General features: G+C 38.3%; 1 protein-coding gene across 2 annotated transcripts in view; it reads left to right on the top strand.

Annotated features, from left to right (window-relative positions):
* The first annotated feature begins 438 nt into the window (after positions 1-438).
* The window catches only part of GASK1B (golgi associated kinase 1B), a 40943-nt gene continuing 20285 nt past the window's right edge, over positions 439-21096 (top strand). The window contains exons 1-3 of one of the 2 annotated variants that reach the window (XM_004040566.5): positions 439-478; positions 1218-2351; positions 16957-17171. In XM_004040566.5, the coding sequence (XP_004040614.5) occupies positions 1442-2351; positions 16957-17171 (1125 nt within the window). In that variant the 5' untranslated portion in view covers positions 439-478; positions 1218-1441. Of the gene's footprint in view, positions 479-1217; positions 2352-2472; positions 2574-16956; positions 17172-21096 lie in introns of those variants that run through there. The other variant, XM_055384759.2, reaches the window with a different exon arrangement.

The raw sequence follows: 21096 nt of genomic DNA, 5'->3' as shown, positions 1-21096 counted from the left end.
ATGGACACTCGAGGGGTGATGGCATTCCTCATTTTACAAGTTACTTACTTGGCTGCAGCTGCTCCACCAAGATAGCAAACATTCTCGATCTTTTGAACTTCATGAGACTGACATTTCTGAGTCTGTTTGCGAACAGGACACTAGAGGGCTCCCAGGGGTTAAAAATAAGTGGAAATTTATTTGAATGAAAACTGATTCTCTACGGCATTTCTTTTTTCCAAATTTAAAATTAAAGTTTATTTTAACTATTGTTTTTAAAAGCTTTGTATCTCTTAAAACCATGCAGCAGTCAGTTTCCAAGTTTTGCTTTGCAATCAGTAGTTTTCAAGGGAGCTTTTAAAGCTGAACTGAAATGTTTGAAATGTGGAACACTCTTGACCATGAAATATGTTCTACTTACATGCCTCAGCCTTTAAAAGTTCTTTGCATTAGAGTCAAGGATTACATTCTTCCTGGAGCCAAGCATGGGGCCAGCTGTGTAAGTAAGGTTGCTTACGAGTTTCTTCTTTTTCTTTTTAATAGTGAAAAAACAGAACTAGAGATGCTTTTATTTTCTTTCAGCTGACTTCGGTGGAAAGAAAAGAAATAAAAAGCAGTCAGAGTTGTGTTGTGTTGTGTGTGTGTATGTGTGTGAGAGAGAGAGAAAGAGAGAGAGAGAGAGAAACAGAATAAATGCAACTGCTTCCAAGATATATGGACATTTATGGCTTTGTATTATACTAACAATGTAAGCTAATGGAACATATTATTAATATGAAGAAAAATTTGTACCTTTAGACTAAGAGAATATGTTTCTACATTTTATTGTTAATACTTGCTGCTTGTACTTAGTTAATTCAGGACTTTAAAAAATAAAAATGGTATAGGTATAGAGTATTAAAAAATCATCTATTACTTGTCTTAAGTTCTTTCTGAATTTCAAAAAGGAAAAGCCCAGGTTTGTCACATTTTAACGCTTTTGCTTCAGAGTCAACTTAAATGACTCTAGGTACAAGTTATAAAACACTCTTGGATTTTTGTGGCTTGTTTTCACTACTTTCAAGTGACTATCAAATCTATACATCTATCTCGTTTCCATGCTTTTAAATTTTATTTTTAAAAACATTTAGTGGTGATATTTATGAAAGGAAATGATTACTTTTTTTCTTGACTCTTGTAGAGGAACTTAAATGGTTTGAGATTTTGACTCAGTTAACTCTGTATCCATTCATTCCCAGAAACAAGCCGCATTTCTCCTTGGGGAGACTGATAATTTAAAAGGTTTGTTGTGTCAGAAACATTCCCAGCTTCATCACCAACCCTTTCCTTCCACCTCTGCCCGCTGGAGACCACTTATATCCCGAAGCGGACGCGGCAGCTGAAGTCAGGAAACCATGCATCACATTAGCAGGGGCGAACTGCAGACTTTAAACTCCGTTCAACATGTGGATGCAGCAGAGAAATGACCTGTCCAGACAAGCCGGGGCAGCTCATAAACTGGTTCATCTGCTCCCTGTGCATCCCGCGGGTGCGTAAGCTCTGGAGCAGCCGGCGTCCAAGGACCCGGAGAAACCTTCTGCTGGGCACTGCGTGTGCCATCTACTTGGGCTTCCTGGTGAGCCAGGTGGGGAGGGCCTCTCTCCAGCATGGACAGGCGGCTGAGAAGGGGCCACATCGCAGCCGCGACACCACCGAGCCATCCTTCCCTGAGATACCCCTGGATGGTACCCTGGCCCCTCCAGAGTCCCAGGGCAATGGGTCCACTCTGCAGCCCAATGTGGTGTACATTACCCTACGCTCCAAGCGCAGCAAACCGGCCAATATCCGTGGCACCGTGAAGCCCAAGCGCAGGAAAAAGCATGCAGTGGCATCGGCTGCCCCAGGGCAGGAGGCTTTGGTCGGACCATCCCTTCAGCCGCAGGAAGCGGCAAGGGAAGCTGATGCTGTAGCACCTGGGTACGCTCAGGGAGCAAACCTGGTTAAGATTGGAGAGCGACCCTGGAGGTTGGTGCGGGGTCCGGGAGTGCGAGCCAGGGGCCCAGACTTCCTGCAGCCCAGCTCCAGGGAGAGCAACATTAGGATCTACAGCGAGAGCGCCCCCTCCTGGCTGAGCAAAGATGACATCCGAAGAATGCGACTCTTGGCGGACAGCGCAGTGGCAGGGCTCCGGCCTGTGTCCTCTAAGAGCGGAGCCCGTTTGCTGGTGCTGGAGGGGGGCGCACCTGGCGCTGTGCTCCGCTGTGGCCCTAGCCCCTGTGGGCTTCTCAAGCAGCCCTTGGACATGAGTGAGGTGTTTGCCTTCCACCTAGACAGGATCCTGGGGCTCAACAGGACCCTGCCGTCTGTGAGCAGGAAAGCAGAGTTCATCCAAGGTAACAGATTCACATGCTTCGTTATTTGCAGCTGTTGGGGATTCTGGTTCATTTTCTCTTTTCCCTCACTCTCTTTTTCTAAATGATTTTTCTCCACCCACGGTTCACATTTGGACAGCAGCAGCAGCAGCAGCGTGTCTTTCCATGCGCTTGGCATTCTTTATTTTCCCAGCCTGGGAGGATATGAGAGTTCCAGGGAAATGCTGTATTGGACATGCAAGAGTAAGCCCATACTGTATAATCTTTGCTCTCCATTTCCCTCGCTTCACTTCCCAGTGGCTTATTAAATCTAATTAAAGCCAACGGCAATTTGCATGATGAGGAGAGGAAGCTAGGCTGGAGGCAAAGAACTTGCTGACAGTCAGGCATACTATTAAATAGGTTACTATGGGAGGAAGTAGAAGTTTTTAAGAGTAAGGGGGAAGCGGGTTATCGTTCTTGAGCAGATGGAATCTTCTTAAGCGGCGTAGAGCCAGACCATGTTAGGTTCAACCCCCCCCCCTTTTTTTTCCAATGGATTTAACCTCTTTATTTAACAAATAAAAAGAATGAGCAAAAATTGGTGATTTGTTCAGTATGTATACTAACTAGCTGTGTGGTTTTATCAAGCCCCTGACTATGGTCTATTGAGCCTGTCTTTCAAGATTCTCACTTCTTGGGTGACAAACATTTTGGCAGGTTCTAACACATGTAGCCAGTTACTGCAGTTGCCAGCAAAAGGATTGGTCTGCGGTCATGCCCATGCCATATAAAGGATATTCTCTGAATATTAAAGCTATTCCAGGGCTCGAATACAAAGTACAGTGAGTCAGTGGCTTATGTTTGAATGCAGAATGATGCCAGAAGTTACAACTTTGAATCCAGATTGGCCCAAGAGGCTAAAATGTACCCCAAAGAGATTATAAGCTGAAAGGATACTTAACTTTCTCCATGTTACCATGAAATTTAGCATTTCAGTGAGGTTCCCAGGGAGCCTAGAATGGAATGGATTAAAATCCCTGGGAGTGGCTGAGACCCAACTGCATTTCCAATGGCTTTAGCATTATAATTTCATTTTAGAATGGATACTCCTGGAAGTACCAGTGATTTACTTAGAAAAATTGGACATTCCCTACTGATGGTGGTTCTTGTCTAAGTGCTCCAGATTCACAGGTATGCTTTGATGTCTCAAGTTTACAAAGCAGTCCACCACAATTATGCCAATGTAAGAAACCTTCTCAAACATTTAATCTAATGTTGATAAAAATGAATTTTTATTGGGTGCCCACAATTTGCTAAGGATTATACAAATTGATTCATATGTGTTGGCTCCTAGAATTTTCATAACAATGCTATGAAGTGGGAACTATTATTATTTCCATTTAGTAGATGAGAAAATTGAGGCTTATTGAGACAAAGTAATTGGCCTCAACTCTCACAGCTAGTAGGTGGCTAAGCTGGGTTTTGACTGTAGACCCAGCAAACTTCAGAACATAACTTCTTAGCCACTGGACTTAGGTGAATATGTAACTTATTATCCAAACTGGAACCGTGTAGTGTGAAAGGAGATGCTGGTGGGCATTGGGACAACAGGCACACACTGACTGTTCTGAGCAGAGTAGAGCACAGGATCCCCCTTGTTATGCTGAAATCCCATCCATTTTCATGTCATAAAGGCCCCAGAGAGGAGAAGATGAACTCCTGTGTATATCCTGAGGCAGGGTTCTCTGATATGTCCTTTGAGCTTCCCTTAGATGCTCTTGGATGGAAGTTGGGAGAATACAGTAGTGGCTAAAAGCCTGGGCCGTGGAGTTGGACTGACTAGGTTTGAACTTACCAATCATACGACTTGGAAATGTTGCCATGTCTCTTTATGCCTCAGTTTCCTCAGCTGTAAAATGACAATATTGCCTACCATATGAGATTGTTGTTAGTTAATACAGGGAAAACACTTAGAACCAGTATTTGCCACAAGATAAACCTTCAATAAATATTGGTTATTATTATTATTATTGTACCAAGCACATGAGGTACCAAGTTCATTGAATTCCTCACATAATCTCCAAGTCTCATGTGTTACTTCCTTACGTGATAGGACTATGACTAAAACTGCTCAATTAAACGTTTGTAATCCCAATCCCTCTTAGATATTTAATTCTTTGCTCTGAATTTCCAGCATCTTTGAGAACAAAAATTCATTTGAAGGCGGGGTTTATAATCTCAATATAGCCTGGATATTTCTCTCTCCTTTCATATGGGAGTGGTGATGGAAATAAACTAATAAAGCTATACTAATATGACTCAATTTAATAAATAAAATCCCTAAGATTATATCTCAAACAACATTCTGTCTTTGATACCTTCTTCTACTTAGTCATTTAGAGTCACAAAGTCAGGCCAGTTTCTCCAGGGGCTCATGAAATGATTTCATATAGTTATGAATACTCTACACAATATAATTCTACTCAAGCAGACTGTTATAGTCATGCAAAGTACATAAATAGAACACTTCTGGTCATGGTATAGACAGCATTAGGTTCTCAGTATCTCTACCCATCCACCTATTTCTAGTCTTTTCCTCACTGTGTCTTTCTTCCCTGATTTCCACGGAAGTGTGTAGCTTTCTTCTAGGGCACTGCTATTCTGTTGGTCAGAGTTTGACTTTATTTGAGCCTCGCAGCCCACCCAGGGAGGCAACAGATCTTACCTAGTTACCCAGCATCTTTTTCAGCTTGCTCTATATCATTATATTATATAATACATATTTGTATTATAATCATTTATTTAATCATCTGTTCCTTCCCACTACTCTCTAGGTCTGTGAAGGCAAAGATACTTCCTGTTTTCTTTAGAATTGCATTTCTGGCTCTTAGCAGAGAGTCTGGCCCATAGTAGATGCTCAATAAATATTTTGAATGAATGAAGGAATGCGTTCATTGCTTGTTCCTTGGACTCTAAACAGTAAAACTATACTGGAAGCCACCAGCTTCTAATACTTAGGACGCGTAATAACATTTTCAGTCTTAAGTCCAGGCTGGGCTTTCTCCTGGAGGATCTCATAAGGAATTCATTGTGGAGGTAATAAAAAATGTTTTTGGTAGCCTCCTTACAATGCAAATGAAAGGTTTACAGGGCTTATTCTTGTGAGAACTATCAATGTGGTGTGTTGGCATCACACTCTAGTGTAATTTGATAATGAGTTTTGTGCAGGAGGAACAATAGGATTTAATTTAGGTATATATTTCTCTGATGACCTGGCTTGGTCTGGGAGTAGATCTTTTAATATTTGAGAGAGTGAGAAGCCAGCAAAGCCTGTAAGTAATCTACCCTAAATGTTGTTTCTGTTCTGACTTTTGATTAATGTTTACAAAAATAAATTTATATCTGGCACCAAGAAAGTGGTTAGTCTGTGTTATAAGTTGAATTTAGATATTTAAGTTGTCTTAGTTAATTTTTCTAAGAATCCTATGCAGTAGACTTTTTAAACCTCATTTTAGAGATGAAAGAAAGGCAAGAAGACTGCTCAAGGTCATGTGATGATGAGTTAGTTGTCCAGCAAAAATTTTTGTCTTCTAACTTCCAGTCTTTTCTCTTTTCATAAATCTGCTTCCCTCAACAAATCCTTTAAGGGGCCCTAAGGTACATCGTCTTTCTCTATCACCACAGCCTACTAGAAAGTTTAGTTATTTAATATAATGAAACGGATGACTTATACACTGATGCACAGATATAGCTATGGGAACCTCCTTTTTTTCCTCAAGAAGACAAAGCAACCTTAACCATAGCTAAGAGTTATTGAATTTTCCTAGATATATATACCAGGTACCATTCTAAGTACTGTGCTTGCATTATTTCATTAAATCCTCATACAAATTCTACCAGCTGCACCCAGATGTCATTATGCCTGGGGACTCTGACAAACATTTAACAAATATGGAAGCTGAGGCTCAAAGTAATTATAAAATGGATATGTAATGTGAAAAGGGAGATGTAAGAAGGAATCAAATGCTGTGATTTGAATGATCTGCCTGCCCCAGCCTTTCAGATAAAGCTCTCTGTTGATTTAGTCAAAAGACAAAGAGTTCCAATTATAAAGCTCATCTTTAGGTTTTTTCTAAATTGGCAGGACTGGTGTGGGTGATCCAATCAGCTAGCTCAGTTTAACGTGGGACAAGATTTTGATTGTGTGACTTGATGAGTTCTAGATGATTCTTCTTAAATACAAAAAGATGTGTGAAATTAGTGGACTTACTGGTATTGTACTTCTTAACAGACTATTTTCTGACAGGTTATGCTCCAAGATATCCTAGAAAATGAGAAGGGTGCACTTGAGGAAGGGCAAGATGGTAATTAATTAGGCAGAGCCAGCAGTGTGCCACAATATAAGATCCAGCAGTTACCACTGGAGCAGATTTTCGTCCTACATGTTTCTGTGTAGGAAGTCTTAAAATGAATTAAAATATAGCATCAAAGGGCCTTAAAATGTTTGTGTGCAATAATGAAGTATTTTTCAATTGTGACAAAGAATCTAGTGTGATGTATCACATAGTATATACACTGTATTTGATGTGTGTTGTCTATTATACCACCTAACAATTTTACATAGCAGATATTACTCTTATTTTAAATAGGGGAATCCTGAGGCTCAGTGAACTTATAAAATGTGCCCTACGTCACCTACCTAGAGAGCAATGAAATTGGAATTTGTGCCCAATTCTGTCTCTGACACTGAAGTTTCCTCACGTTGCTTCTGTTAACCCACACTACCTCACAAATATAACTTACTACAATTATGGGATAATGTCAAAAATGTACAAATTTTAGCATGATGGTTTCTGATTTTACCACTATGCCAACATTTCTATTTAATTTCTTTTTTCTATTCAATAATCTAACATTGACAATATTTTTACTCAAGTGCAGTATTGATGTATCATTATGAACACTGCTACAAGTTTTTTTAATGCAAACCAAGGTGCCAGTGCTTACCAGATTTTCTTGTTTACCATAAACAATCACATGTGTATCAATGTGATGAACATATTTGTTTTCTGCCAAATTGTCCTTGCAAGAGTCTCAAATTATTATAAAAGTCACCAGATACTGTGTGGTCCTGATACATTTCGATAATTTAAAAAGTGAAAATATCCTAAAGTATTTATCTAGCATTAGACAAAGCAGACTATGTCCATGTAAAAATCAAGAAAATAAAAACAGAGAAAACCGAGCACCCTTCTGTGATCTTTGATTTAGCAGCTTTGCCAGAGCTTCCTCTGTAGTCTGCACAGTAGTGTGAATGAATCTCGAGGGACACCATTTTGGTAGCATTTAAGCATTGTACTATTTTTCATGCCCAGCATGGAAGATGTATTATGTATGCTTTATTTTTAGGATGCTGCTTTATTGCCACAAAGCTGTCAGACTGAATTAAGGTAGCCTAGTTCCAAGAATTCTGTATGTCAAGGCTGCTTAGATGACAAACTGCAGGCACCCCACAAACTTCCATTTAAATTCATTGTAGATCCCAAGTTGCTCACTGTTTTCCAACTTGTATTGCCTCTTCGTATTATAAAGTAGGAGAAATATATGGTATGTTTTTCACTCTCTTTTCAAGCCTATGTGAGCAGCACTGTGAGTTCTGGGTGAAAGTGCAGTTGCTGAGGCAGGGGGATGTCAGCTTTGCATTTTATATTGTTTCAGGCTTTCAGGTAAGGACACAGTCGTTTTGCAGGGAGTGTTGAGAATAACACAGATGTCCTCACAACTTGCGAACATACTGGCTTCCAAATCCTAGAAATCTTTGACATATAGGCAAACTTTCTGAAAATATTTAGTTAGGAGTGTGTAATCATGTTTTATTTTTTAAAAAGTTGGATTGAAAATATGTTGTGTTCTTCCTCAGAAAAGCCCTAAGGCTATTTCTTTATGAATCAAATTGAGCTGGTCAGCTTAATACATTCATTCATCAGTGAACAAAAGTTTACTGAGCCTCGGCTCTAAGCAGCGCTGTGCTCCAGTGTCCTCTTGTTTGCTCACTACATAACTTCATAGGCAAATGGGGAACCGGGCAACCTTCTCTGCTGTGCTTCTGTAATTTGTCCTTGGTCCCACACTCTGCTGGGATAAAAGGGGCGATTAATGGTTACCACAGTACCCACAGCATAAGAGATGCATGTGCCTTAACTCCATGCAATCTATTGTCTTCTATAGGATCACATTTATCTTTTCCTTCTTTAACATGTATTTATTGAGCATCTACTATGTGCTAGCCACTATTCTAGTCACTGGGGCTGCATCAGTGAACAAAACGGTCAGGAATCTCTGCTCTCGTGGCACTGACACTAGAGGGCCATGTGTGAGTTCAGTGTTCTGGAGGAAATCTTCCAGTCACCGATGTGAGGATTCACTAAGCACCTTCCCAAGCTCAAGGAGGTGGGCTCTTCATTGGGAGTGAATCTGCTGCTGTCTCTGAGTTGATGTAAGGACCACACAGGTGCAGGAGTGCTAGATAGCTATTTTTACCTAAGTTAAAAAAGAATTGTTACAGTTCCAATGTGTTTGTAATCAATTCAATTCAATAGCATTTTTATGTGTGAGGCACTGCCCCGGATACTAGGGAAAAGTGGTACAGTTTGTAATTTAAATAGCTTTGTGTTTGGGGGTGTGGACGGGCAATGTAGACTCCTTGCAGGTAAATCCTGATTCTGCCACTTGCTAGCTAGGTGACCTGGGATAAGTTACTTAATATTTTTGTGCTTTATATTTTATTAGCATAATAGGGATAATGACAATAAAAACAATGATGATAACATTACTTACCTTAGAGTTGTCATGAGAATGAAATGAGTTAATATGTATAAAATATAACATTGCTTAACGCATACTAACACTGTTTTTTTTTTTTTTTTTTTTTCTGAGACAGAGTCTTGCTCTGTCGTCCAGGCTGGAGTGCAGTGGTGTGATCTCGGCTCACTGCAACCTCTGCCTCCTGGGTTCAAGCAATTCTCTTGCCTCAGCCTCCTGAGTAACTGGGATTACAGGTGCCTGTCACCACGCCTGGCTAATCTTTGTATTTTTAGTAGAGACAGGGTTTCACCATGTTGGCTAGGCTGGTCTCAAACTCCTGACCTCGTGATCCAACTGCCTTGGTTTCCCAAAGTGCTGGGATTACAGGCGTAAGCCACTGTGCCCAGCTAACACTCTTGAATGCTACCTTTTTCATACCATTTCTAAGCTGATGTAGCTCTTTATGATATGCTTCTTTAGATTTTCTTAGTTGGTTTATCCAGATTGATGTTTACTTGAGTAGAATAAATGGGCACCTAAAATTTTCATTTAAAGAAGGACCTTGGAGCTTATAGTGGATAATAACGAGATCTCTTATTTGTGGAGTGCTAGGCAGTTTGCATCCATTATCTTATTAAATGTCACAACAGTCCCCTACATCAGATGATCTTGTACACATTTCCTGAGGGGAAACTGAGGATGAAAGAATAATATATGTTCCCTGAAAGCCTACAGGTAGCGTGCAGTGGGGCTGGGATACAGACATGGGTCAAGAGGACTCCATAGCCTCATTCCTCAAAGCTGTGCCTTACTGCCTCCCGCTATCCCTTCACATCATGTGTGAGCGTCCAATGACTGCAGCATGGGGCTTTCCCAGTTAATCATCCATCCAGATTGCAACCACTTTTCCCATTGCCTTGTCGCCTGATTCCTGAATGTAGCCATGATGCCTAACTGTTCCCCTTCTCATGATAGTGATCTGGGGTCAGAAGGAGAGAGGCAGTAGTGTTTCCACCACCCCTATTTTCATCGTCCCAGTATATAAGAGATACATGGGAGTGGATAGTTGAGCACAAGCTGGACAGAATGAGGGCATCAAAACCTCTGCACATCCCTGTCTCTATGTCTCAAGTGTTTCTCTAATCCTTCCCAATTCATATTGAGTGAAGACAGTGAAATTACACCTTACTAGGATGTCATGCCAGGCAAATTTTTATTCTGGGTCCATGGACCATTCCTTAGACTCTAAGAGCTATCCATGAACATTGGGGGATTCTGAAAAAATGCACTGAGAATTTTTGAGTGCTTGCTTTGTTCTAGACACTGCATCAAAAGTTGGAGATCCAGAGGACTAAGAAGTAGTCTCTGTTCTTCAGAGCTCTCAGCTTGGAAGACAGGAGACAGTGAAGCAAACCTACCTTACAAAAAATGTGTGATAAAAACCTCAATGGAGATATTTTTAGGAGGCCCTGTAGGCACAGAGAGGGAGAATTTAGCCTAGAATGTGTATATAGGGGCTTGAGTGGGAAATTATAAATACTTTTGGAAGAGGTAATGCCAGAACTGGTTCTTAAAAGTCACTGTGGGTGGTGTGAGAGATGGGATGGGTGCAGAAAGTATAGAGAGAATAGACTATGAAAAACATGTGAAAGCAGAGTGTGTTCAGGAAATTGCAAATAGTTCGGAAAAACAACAGATTAGGGTTTGGGGGCACGATGTGAGTTAAGCTGTGGTAAGTGGAGAGTGAGTGTGTTTTATGTCCTGCAAGGAGCCTGGACTTTATCTTGCAGAAAATAGGGAGTCGCTGAAGGGTTTGAAGAAAGGGAGTGATGTCATGGGCTTTGCACTGTAAGAAGTAAGAAGGTCACTGAGGTCAGGAATTCATGGCTCCTTTAACTGGATTAACAAAGGCTAAATCGCCCAGGACTGAGTCACCCTGATGTGACCAAGATTTCATCTGCAAAATGTGATTGTAGAGTCTGGCACAGTGACCACATCATCACCACCCTCTGAAGTCAAATTTGATTCCTGTTTTTTAAAGTGGAATATTGAGACAGGAAGAGTCTTGGAGTTTCCATTTATACAGCAGAAGTTCAGGGCAGACCTAGAAAGCAGAAGTTCCTGCCCATTTGTCAGAACAAAGAAGAATGCCTTGTTTTCAGAGGAGAACTGGCAATTTAAGTTGTTTAGGTAGTTGGTGATGAATGAAGTCACAAGACATTCTCCTTTCCTGCTTCCTTGACTTCACACTTAGCTAACTCCTGAGGAAGTATGGAGATTATTTTAACTCAGTTAGGCCTAGAGAAAACAAACTATGAAGCGAAAAACAGTTAGATAAATAAACATATGAAACGTATTCGGAATCACGCAGAGACCTGTTTCTTTTTTATTATTTAATTTAAGTTGAAAAATAATATTTGTATATGTTTATGGGCACAATGTGATTATTTGATATATGTTTACAATGTGGAATTATTAAATTAGGCTAATTTAAAAATCCATCACCTTACTTATTTTGTTAAATTTAAATTTTAACTAATTTATTTTTTAGGCTTCTTCAAATCATAGGATGATTTTTTTTGGGGGTGAAACATTGTAAATACATTCTTTTAGTAATTTTGATATATACGTTGTATTATTATTTATTATAGTCACCATTCTGTGCAATAGATCACTAAAGCTTATCCGTCCTGTCTAACCGATACTTCGTACCTGTTGATCAACACTTTTCCCATCTAACCCCCTCTCCCAGCCTCTGGTAGCCACCATTCTACTCTCTACTTTTGAGCTCAACTTTTTTAGATGCCACATATAAGAGAGGTCATGCAGTATTTGTCTTTCTGTGCCTGTATTATTTTGCTTAAAATAGTGTCATCCAGGTTCATCCATGTTGTCACAAATGACAGGATTTCTCCCTTTTTAAAGGGTGAATAATAGTACTCTATTATGTTTACGTAACAAAACACATTTTTCTTATCCATTTTCTGATGATGGACACCTAGGTTGCTTCCATATCTTAGCTATTATAAGTAGTGCTGCAGTGAACATGGGAGTGTAGACATCTCTTCGGCATACTGATTTCAATTCCTTTGGATAGATACCCAGAATTAGGATTACTGGATAGTATGGTAATTCTATTTTTAGTTTCCTGAGAAACTTTCATACTGTTTTCCATCATGGCTGTATTAATGCATATTCCAACCAGCAGTGCTAAGGGTTCCCTTTTCTCCAAACCCTCACCAACACTTGTAATCTTTTTGTCTTTTTGATCATAGCCCTTCTAACAGGGGTGAAGTCATATCTTATTGTGGTTTTAATTTGCTCCAGGACAAGTCCCTAGATTCAGGACTTGTTTGGCCATATAAAATCTATGCCTATGTAATCTACAGACTCCTACCTCCCCACCTACTGTTTTTAAAAATCATGAAAACCTTATGGAGGTTTATTTCTTTTCGCATTAAAGTTTTCCTTCAATGCGTTGTTGACAGTTGTGATGGGGCCCAACAGAATTTGTTTCCTGTAACAAAGATGCCACTCAAGTTTGACTGGCTTTTGTTTTCTTCAATGGGTATTATAGAGTTGTTTTTAATGAAGGACTTGAGCTGGACTGTCACTTGCTTTTTATCTTGTTCACAAGGAGTCTTGGAACATGGCCCGTGCAAGAGAAAGAACTTTTGATTTCAGAGCTCAAGACTTTTCTTCTTATTTTTGCTCAGTGACAAATGCTCACAGACATTCATAGCTCCACCCAACATGCTTAGCATTCACCTATAATTCCACAAAACCGCTCAGCCAGTGCTCAAAGTGAAGGGCATTTAATAAATCTAGACAAAGAAGATTGTGTAAAGCACTCATTCTAAGTGAATTTTCATGTTCATCTTCTCAGAAGAATGTCTTCTTTGTGCTTTTGAATAAAAAACGACTTGGGAGAGCACCAAATTCAGCGGAAATATTCAGATTTCAGAAAAAAAGAAGCTTTCCTGGCAAGTCTCATTTTTTAGGACAGCTATATAACCTTTAATTCACATGAACACCCACATATCTTTTAAAACCCGCTTTCTCACCACTGTGACAGAATTTTATCTCTTCACTTGTTGAGATTTCTCTAGAGAGTCCAGTAATGCATCATTTTGACAAACCTGAATGTGGAGAGATGAATGCTTCTCATCTCTGAAACACTTCAGGGTAAGTTGCTTTAACCAGTTTCCTGTTTTCAGAGGCAATTTTTCTGTCATCTCTTCAAATCCATCCAGGTTCATTTAATTCTTTCAAAAGCCTTATATTAAAAGAAGTGGAATTCTCCTCAACAGTAGTACTCATTGCTCTGAGATCTGGAGTTATACTGACTGCTATTATTACCTGCAAGGGCCACACACATGTATATGTAGCAAGAAGGCCTGTATGTGGAAAGGAACCACAGCCATCTGTGACTCAGTCTGTCTTACTGCTCACCATGCTTTTTTCTTGTTCTCTGGAAATCCCCTTTCCTGAGGTGCACTGATTTCTAGCAGGGCAGGAAAGAATGTCTTTATGCGATAGTTGGCATTCAAAATATTTTGCTGAGGGGAAATGGATGAATTGGGAGAAAAACATAGGCTATTAATTGAAAACCAATTATACTTATCAGCTGAACACTTTATTTGGCAGTTTGAGGACACCTTTTTAATGATTAGTATAGAAAATGTATCATTCCAAAAATTTGGTGATCTAAAATACAGAAATGGTGACTGACATACAGTATACCCATAAACTAAATTAGGGGTTAATGTATAGCCTGTAGGCCAAAAATGGCCCACTGCCCGTTTTTATTTTGTGAACTAAAAATAGTCTCTATAATTTTAAATGATTGACAAAAATCAAAAGACTAGTGATATTGCTATAACCCTTGAGACTCATATGAAATTTAAGTTTCAGCATACACAATAAAATGTTAATGGAATAGTTACAACCACTTGTTTATGTATTGTCCATGACTGCTTTTGGGCTACACTGGAGTTGAACGGTTGCATAGTTGAATAGTTGTGATATTTTAGGCCCTCAAAACCTAAAATATTTACTATCTGCCTTTTATAAAATTTGCTGATCACTGGGCTAGATTATTGCATTACAATTAAAATGGTACTATTTAAAAATAATTAAATGAAATATTTATAGTATAATATTTAGTGAAATAATTATGACAAACTCTACATACAGGATGATCCCAAATAGCTTTTTTTCTTTGCATAATTTTTGCCTCTTTCTCCTGGTAGAAATGTAAGCTCCATGAAAGCAAAAAACTTGACATTTATCTATTTATGTATGTAGCTGCAGGTTCTAGAACAGTGCTTAGTGCACAGTAAATGCTCAAGAAATAGTAAAGGTCAGTTGAAGCCTGATGAATTATGTGATTATGTGACGTATATATGTAATAATCATCAGAGCAAAACCTTTCTGGGGCATGTGTTTATGTTAGGCACCATGCTGTGAATTTTAGAGGCACGATCTCATTTCTTCCTGATAAGGTCAGTTTTGAATGTATGTTGTTGCTTCATTTTACAGGTGAGAAAAACAAGCTTTAAAAAGGTTACATAACTTCTCTAACGTTACAAAATGAAGACATAATGTGACTAGAATTTTGTTGGATTCCAGAGTCTGAGCTCTAACCATAAGTTATACTCTTTAAAAAAAAATTCTAGAAGCAGTTTACCTATTCAGATGAGAAAGAAAGGGATAGAAAAATAACTGGAGGTAAATATACAAATAACAACCAATTACTGGGAGATGAGGTTATAGGTGATTTTTATTTTCTTAGCTATACATTTTTATGTTTTTCTATATTTCATGAAATGAGTGGATTTACTTTTAATTAGTTTTACAATTAGAAACAAATGTTTCTAAAGGGAAGAAAAACAGCCCAGCAGGTTTCAATTGTTTATGTAGATCAATTTCCATATTTCTCCAAAGGCCTAATATGAATTGCTGAGGAAACTGCTGTCCTTCTGACCCGTGTGTTGATTTGTGTTGAAGTTCACTGTTAGGTTTCAACTCCCTTTGAATACTTTCTAGCCCTGAGCATGCAAAGTGCTGTTTGTGTGTATATAACTTTGGTTCAAAGACACTAATAGAAAGAGCTTCTTGGTGTTTATTTTTAGATGCCTGAAGTACACACCTTTGGAGGCTGTGTGTGTGTTTTCTATTTGTATTTGGTTATACTGGCCCAGTGCTGTCTTCCACAGCATGATGGATTGCTTTTAACTGGAATTTATTCTTTTAAAATAAATTGGCATAGTACTTGGGATATACACATTTAAAATTATCTGATATCTAAGAAGATAATTAGGCCCCAGGAACCCCAAATCATTTAGTAAGGTAAAAAGACATTGGAAGGAGAGAGAGAGTGCTACAAATGAAGCTCTTTTGTTATGGCTCGCATTTATTTCTCTGCTCTTCTCTTAGTTTTGTATCAATGATTGTGGCATATTTTCCATAATCCAATAGACTTTCCACATGCCCTGGCCTACATTGCAAGGCTAAAGGGAGAAAGATTTTTCTTTGAACAGAACTGGAATGCAAGTGATTAGAATGATTTAAGTGAATGCTATTAAAACTATTAAGGTTAGCATAACACCAAACTCAGGAGTGGTTTGAGAGGGGGACTGTTTCCTGTGTTAAAGACTGGAGATAAGAATTCTACAAGATGGCAAGACAGTAAGGTGGCAAAATAAAAGTTTCTAATAGGCCATAAAGTTATATATTGAGAACATGTAAGGCTATTTAAGAGAGGTTTTAAAAATTCCTGTGACAAGTCTGAACATTCCGGTTGTAATTTCAGAGGCCTCTGTTGTTCAGGCGTGTTAAGAATGAGTTAAGTGGGCTTTATTGCATCTTTGTAATTTAGTTGTTTTTATCAGGCACATCATTCTGATTTTTGAGTTATAAGCAAAGTTGCTCCACATCATCTCTTTGTGACTTTATTGGGCAGAAATGGGGGCTTGGGAATGATGTTATTGGTTTTAAGCTTGAAGTGTTGTTTAATGTGTCTGGATCATGGTCTTCCTTGTTTAACATGATTATTTCACTGGGGCTCATAATTCTTTGTAAAATTTAGCAATTAAAGAAATTACATTTCTAAACTTCCAAGAGTGAGACAAAACAAACTGAGTGACAGGTTAAAAAAGATCATCTATGAACATGCAGTTGAGGAACTGACATTTGCTTAAATGCACTTTGTTGAGGTTATGTGTGAATAAATGATCCCTTACCAAGAGCACTGTTGTGCTTGCACAGTTTCTATCAGGAAAGAAAAAAACCTCTTGCCTCTTTTTTTCTGTCTTTGGAGATTATAGTGATTGGTGTGAACCATACAATTTCACTTTTAAATTTGCGACTTCTAAAAATTCTTTTTCTTCCTGACATCATAATGTGGCCTCAGAAAATCAGACAGTTGTTATTACAAATAAAGAGCAGCTCCACTCAGACATTGAATAGACAATTATAAATGTCTGGATTCTTTCCCTTTTTGTGGTGGCTGCTTTTAGATGTGGAATAAAACCACATTAACCATAGGACGTTGTTATTGGTGCTTAGTAGCCTATTCCTGCCACATCTATAAAATATCTTGTTTAAATTTTTTTCATTGTCTGACAATAACTTTCTGCTTTATGAGACTTCAAACAGGAAGCATTGAGGTATGAAAGTATTAAAACTTCAGAAGACAAAGGGATCATAAAATATTGTCAAATTATACTCTCACATTTGATAGGTGAGCGTGAGACTGTGAAAGAGTGAACCACCTGCTCAAAGACACACCCTGAGTCAATAGTGTGCTGAAAGTGTGTTTGTTTTTCTGATTCTATAGATGGCCGCCCATGCCCCATCATTCTTTGGGATGCATCTTTATCTCCAGCAAGTAATGACACCCATTCTTCTGTTAAGCTCACCTGGGGAACTTATCAGCAGTTGCTGAAACAGAAATGCTGGCAGAATGGCCGAGTACCCAAGCCTGAATCGGGTTGTACTGAAATACATCATCATGAGTGGTCCAAGATGGCACTCTTTGATTTTTTGTTACAGGTAAGTTTATCAAATCAAGCCAATAGTTATCTAAGACTGGCGCTGAGTTATATTAGCCTGACACTAAGGAATGTTCAGCACCTGGAGTTTTTATGAAGCTGGTGATAACTTCTATTAGCTTGGTGCAAAAGTAATTGTGGTTTTGGCCATAATGGCCAAATGTAGATGAGGCCTCCAGGTAGCAGGCTTCAGAGAGAATACATTATAAATGTTTCTTATCAGACTTAAAGAGGTACCAGACTCTTAACCTCTCCTGGAGCAGGAAAAAGATCTGGAAAGGGAAGGGGATTCTCTACAGAATGTAGATTTTCCGCACAAGGGACAGCTTGGCAGGGCCATTTCAAAATATATCAAAGAAATACATCTTGGGGTAAAATACTTTGATTTCTCTCAGGGCCCACTGTCTGCCATGTTGGTATCTTATTGCTACAAAGAGAGTCTGTTTTGTCGGTCTTAAGTTCTGTTTTAATGTTAATGCCGGTCAAATGTGCCTGAATTCCAAAGGGAAGAATGTATAAGGAGGCATGCCCAACCACCCATTCCCATCATGGCCTGAACTAGTGTTCAGGTTTACTTTTATTTTTTAATTTTAATTTTTTTTAAATTTCAATAGGTTTTGGGGGGGCAGGTGGTGTTTTGTTACATGGGTACATTATTTAGTGGTGATTTCTGAGGTTTTGGTGTACCCATCAACTGATCAGTGTACACTGTACCCAATGTGTAGTCTTTTATCCCTCACTCTCCTCCCATTCTTTACCCTGAGACCCCAAAGTCCATTGTATCATTCTTATGCCTGTGCATCCTCATAGCTTAGCTTCCACTTATGAGTGAGAACATACGATGTTTGGTTTTCCATTCCTGGGTTACTTCACTTAGAATAATTGTCTCCAATTTTATCCAGGTTGCTGCAAATGCCATTATTTCATACCTCTTTATGCATCAGTAGTATTCTGTGATATATATATACCACATTTTCTTTATCTACTTGATTGATGGGCATTTGGTCTGGTTGCATATTTTTGCAATTGCAAATTGTGCTGCTATAAACATGCATGTGCAAATGTCTTTTTTGTATAATGACTTCTTTTCCTCTGGGTAGATACACAGTAGTGGGACTGCTGGATCAAATGGTAGATCACTTTTAGTTCTTTAAGGAATCTTCACACTGTTTCCCACAGTGGTTGTACTAGTTTACATTCCCACCAGCAGTGCAAAAGTGTTCCCTTTTCACCACATCCACACCAACATCTGTTATTTTGTATTATGGCCATTCTTCCAGGAGTAAGGTGGTATCACATTGTGGTTTTGACTTGTATTTCCCTGATTATTAATGATGTTGAACATTTTTTCATATGTTTGTTGACCATTTGTATATCTGATGAGAATTATCTATTCATGTCCTTAGCCCACTTTTTGATGGGATGATTTCTTCATACAAGTTTTTTTTAAAATTTAAATTTAATTTTTTTTTTTTTGAGACAGAGTCACAGAGTCTTGCTCTGTTGCCTAGGCTGAAGTGTGTTGACATGATCATAGCTCACTGCAGCCTCAGTCTTCCAGCTCAAGTGATCATCTTGCCTCCGCCTCCTGAGTAGCTGGGACTATGGGTATGCGCCACCATGCATGGCTAACTTTTTGATTTTCAATAGAGACGGAGTCTCACTATGTGGCCCAGGCTGGTCTTACCAAACTCTGGAGCTCAAGTGATGTTCTTGCCTTGTCCTCTCAAAGTGTTGGGATTACAGGCATGAGTCACCATGCCTGGCCATAAAATGCTTATAGAACAATATCAATCAAAAAAGTGTACTGAATAAATAAATAAATAAATGGACAAACTTAGGCCATTTTTCGTGAATGCCATAGTAAATAGTTATTATTATCTATACACTCTTTCTCATCAATTACACTGAAAATTTTATTTTAAATCAGAATAAATGCTTCATTTAAATGGTATTTAGGAATGTATTGGATGGATATTTGTGAACAATCTTAGAAAAGTTATGCCTGAAGCAAACTAAAATCACTTGCTCTATGATGCCAGAGCCAGAGCAAGGGAATACAGAACCCAGTTGTTAATTTTCTGTACACAGCATTCTTTTTGTTTCACCCAGTTAACAAATCTACATTCACAAAGGCTATGCCATTTTACTGGGTCTGTAAAATGTGAGAGAAACACAAATAATCTTTTATTCTTGAAACGTGGGGGTATAAACTGCCTAGACAAAAATTCACCTCCATTAGGATGACAAAGAGAAGTATTCTAGAGAGTGTTTGAGTCTCCAAGATTTGGTCAAACTTCTCTCAAAAGATTATATAAAATAACAGGAGCACATTCAGGAGGTAGAAAACTTGCTTTTTGACCAAAGAGACACTGTATTGTGTCACTGTATTGTATTGTGTTAGGAACTGGGACTCTGCAGTCAGTTACATTTCAGTCCCATTTCTGCTACTACTGATTTAACCTCAAGAAGTTGCTTGAACCTCTCTCTGCATTGGTGTCCTCATCTGTAAAATAGGAATAATAATGGTGCGTATATAGAAAGCTATTGAGTTGATAAAATATTTTTATATACATAAAGCATTTAGAATGATGCCTAGTACATGGTAGGCACTCAATAAGTATTACTTATGAATTAAGCAACTGATCATCCAGAAATAAGCGTAGAAATAAGTAAGAATTAAATAAACTAAATTATTTTATCATTATTTTTATTTATTAAATTATAAGCCATTCCCAAATAATTTCATTTGGACTTAGGTACTTATATTATAGGCCTTCGCCTATTATGTTTTAATTATTTTTGACTAGTCTGTCTTGACAAACTGTAAATTTCTCAAGGGCAAGTCCCTGTCTTTTTCAACTTTGTAACAATTCTATCAGCAGCAGAGTGTCTGGAAATGTCACACTTACACAGGGCATGGTTTATTGAAAAAAAAAACAAAAAACTAGTTATATTAAAATAGTAAGTCCAAAGTATCAGATTAACAATGTTGAAAGTAAAAGATATAAAGTGCTCTCACAATACACGTATATTTAGTTTTGTTAAAGTAAGAGAAATAGAAGTTTAGAAAATAAAAGAATCAAACAAGTAAAAAATATTTAATATTTTCACTGTTTGATGGCTTCTTCATATACTTACATTTTCTAAGAATAACTGTTTATTTAATGATAAATTAATGGGTGTTAACATAGAGGAGGACCAACAAAGATATGTCTTGGGAGATATCTTTTTCTACCATCAAAAAAAGGCTGCATGTATTTCTTTTCACTTGATTGTAACAGACTTTTCTGAGCTCTTATCTGTTCCAGACACTGAGTAGGTTTAGTGCTGGTAATAAAAGATGAATGAGACCATTTCCCATCCCTCAGGAGTTATACAGTCTAGTAGAAGGGACAGATAATCACAGCAGAATATAGCAGGTGCCATAATTAAAAGTAATATTTTATAGAAAGAAATTTTGAGGGTGTAGGCAGAAAATGTGACATGTAATCTAGAAATGGAAAAACCCGCAGAAATTAGCTGAGTACAAGAGACGGGAAGAGAGTCTATAAGAAAGAGGAATTTTAGCAAAGAGTTGAGGGTATGAAAAAGTTCATTGAGTGGGAGAAATGGTGCTTACAGAAATATCCTGTTCCCTAAAGGTGGTTTTCTTTCAGATGGCTGCAATAAACTTATATTCATAAATTCAATAGACAACAAGAATATGAGTTGGTATGACTTGCCTCCTAGATTTGTCTCTTTTAACTTAACTCTGTCCTCCTAATTCTTACCTGACTTCTAAAGAATTATTTCCTGAATCTAATGAATTTGATTAAGAGGTGTTCATCTTTGTCCTACTTTCTCCTATTTTTGATTCTGTGCATTATTTTTTTCCCACCTAATGGTGTGATAAAAGTAAGAATAAAAATTCCAACCAATCATTG

Source organism: Gorilla gorilla, chromosome 3, assembly GCF_029281585.2.
Source record: "Gorilla gorilla gorilla isolate KB3781 chromosome 3, NHGRI_mGorGor1-v2.1_pri, whole genome shotgun sequence".
Classification (NCBI taxonomy): Eukaryota; Metazoa; Chordata; class Mammalia; order Primates; family Hominidae; genus Gorilla; species Gorilla gorilla.
Note: the sequence above shows the minus strand (reverse complement) of the source record. Positions and strands in the feature narration are given on the sequence as shown.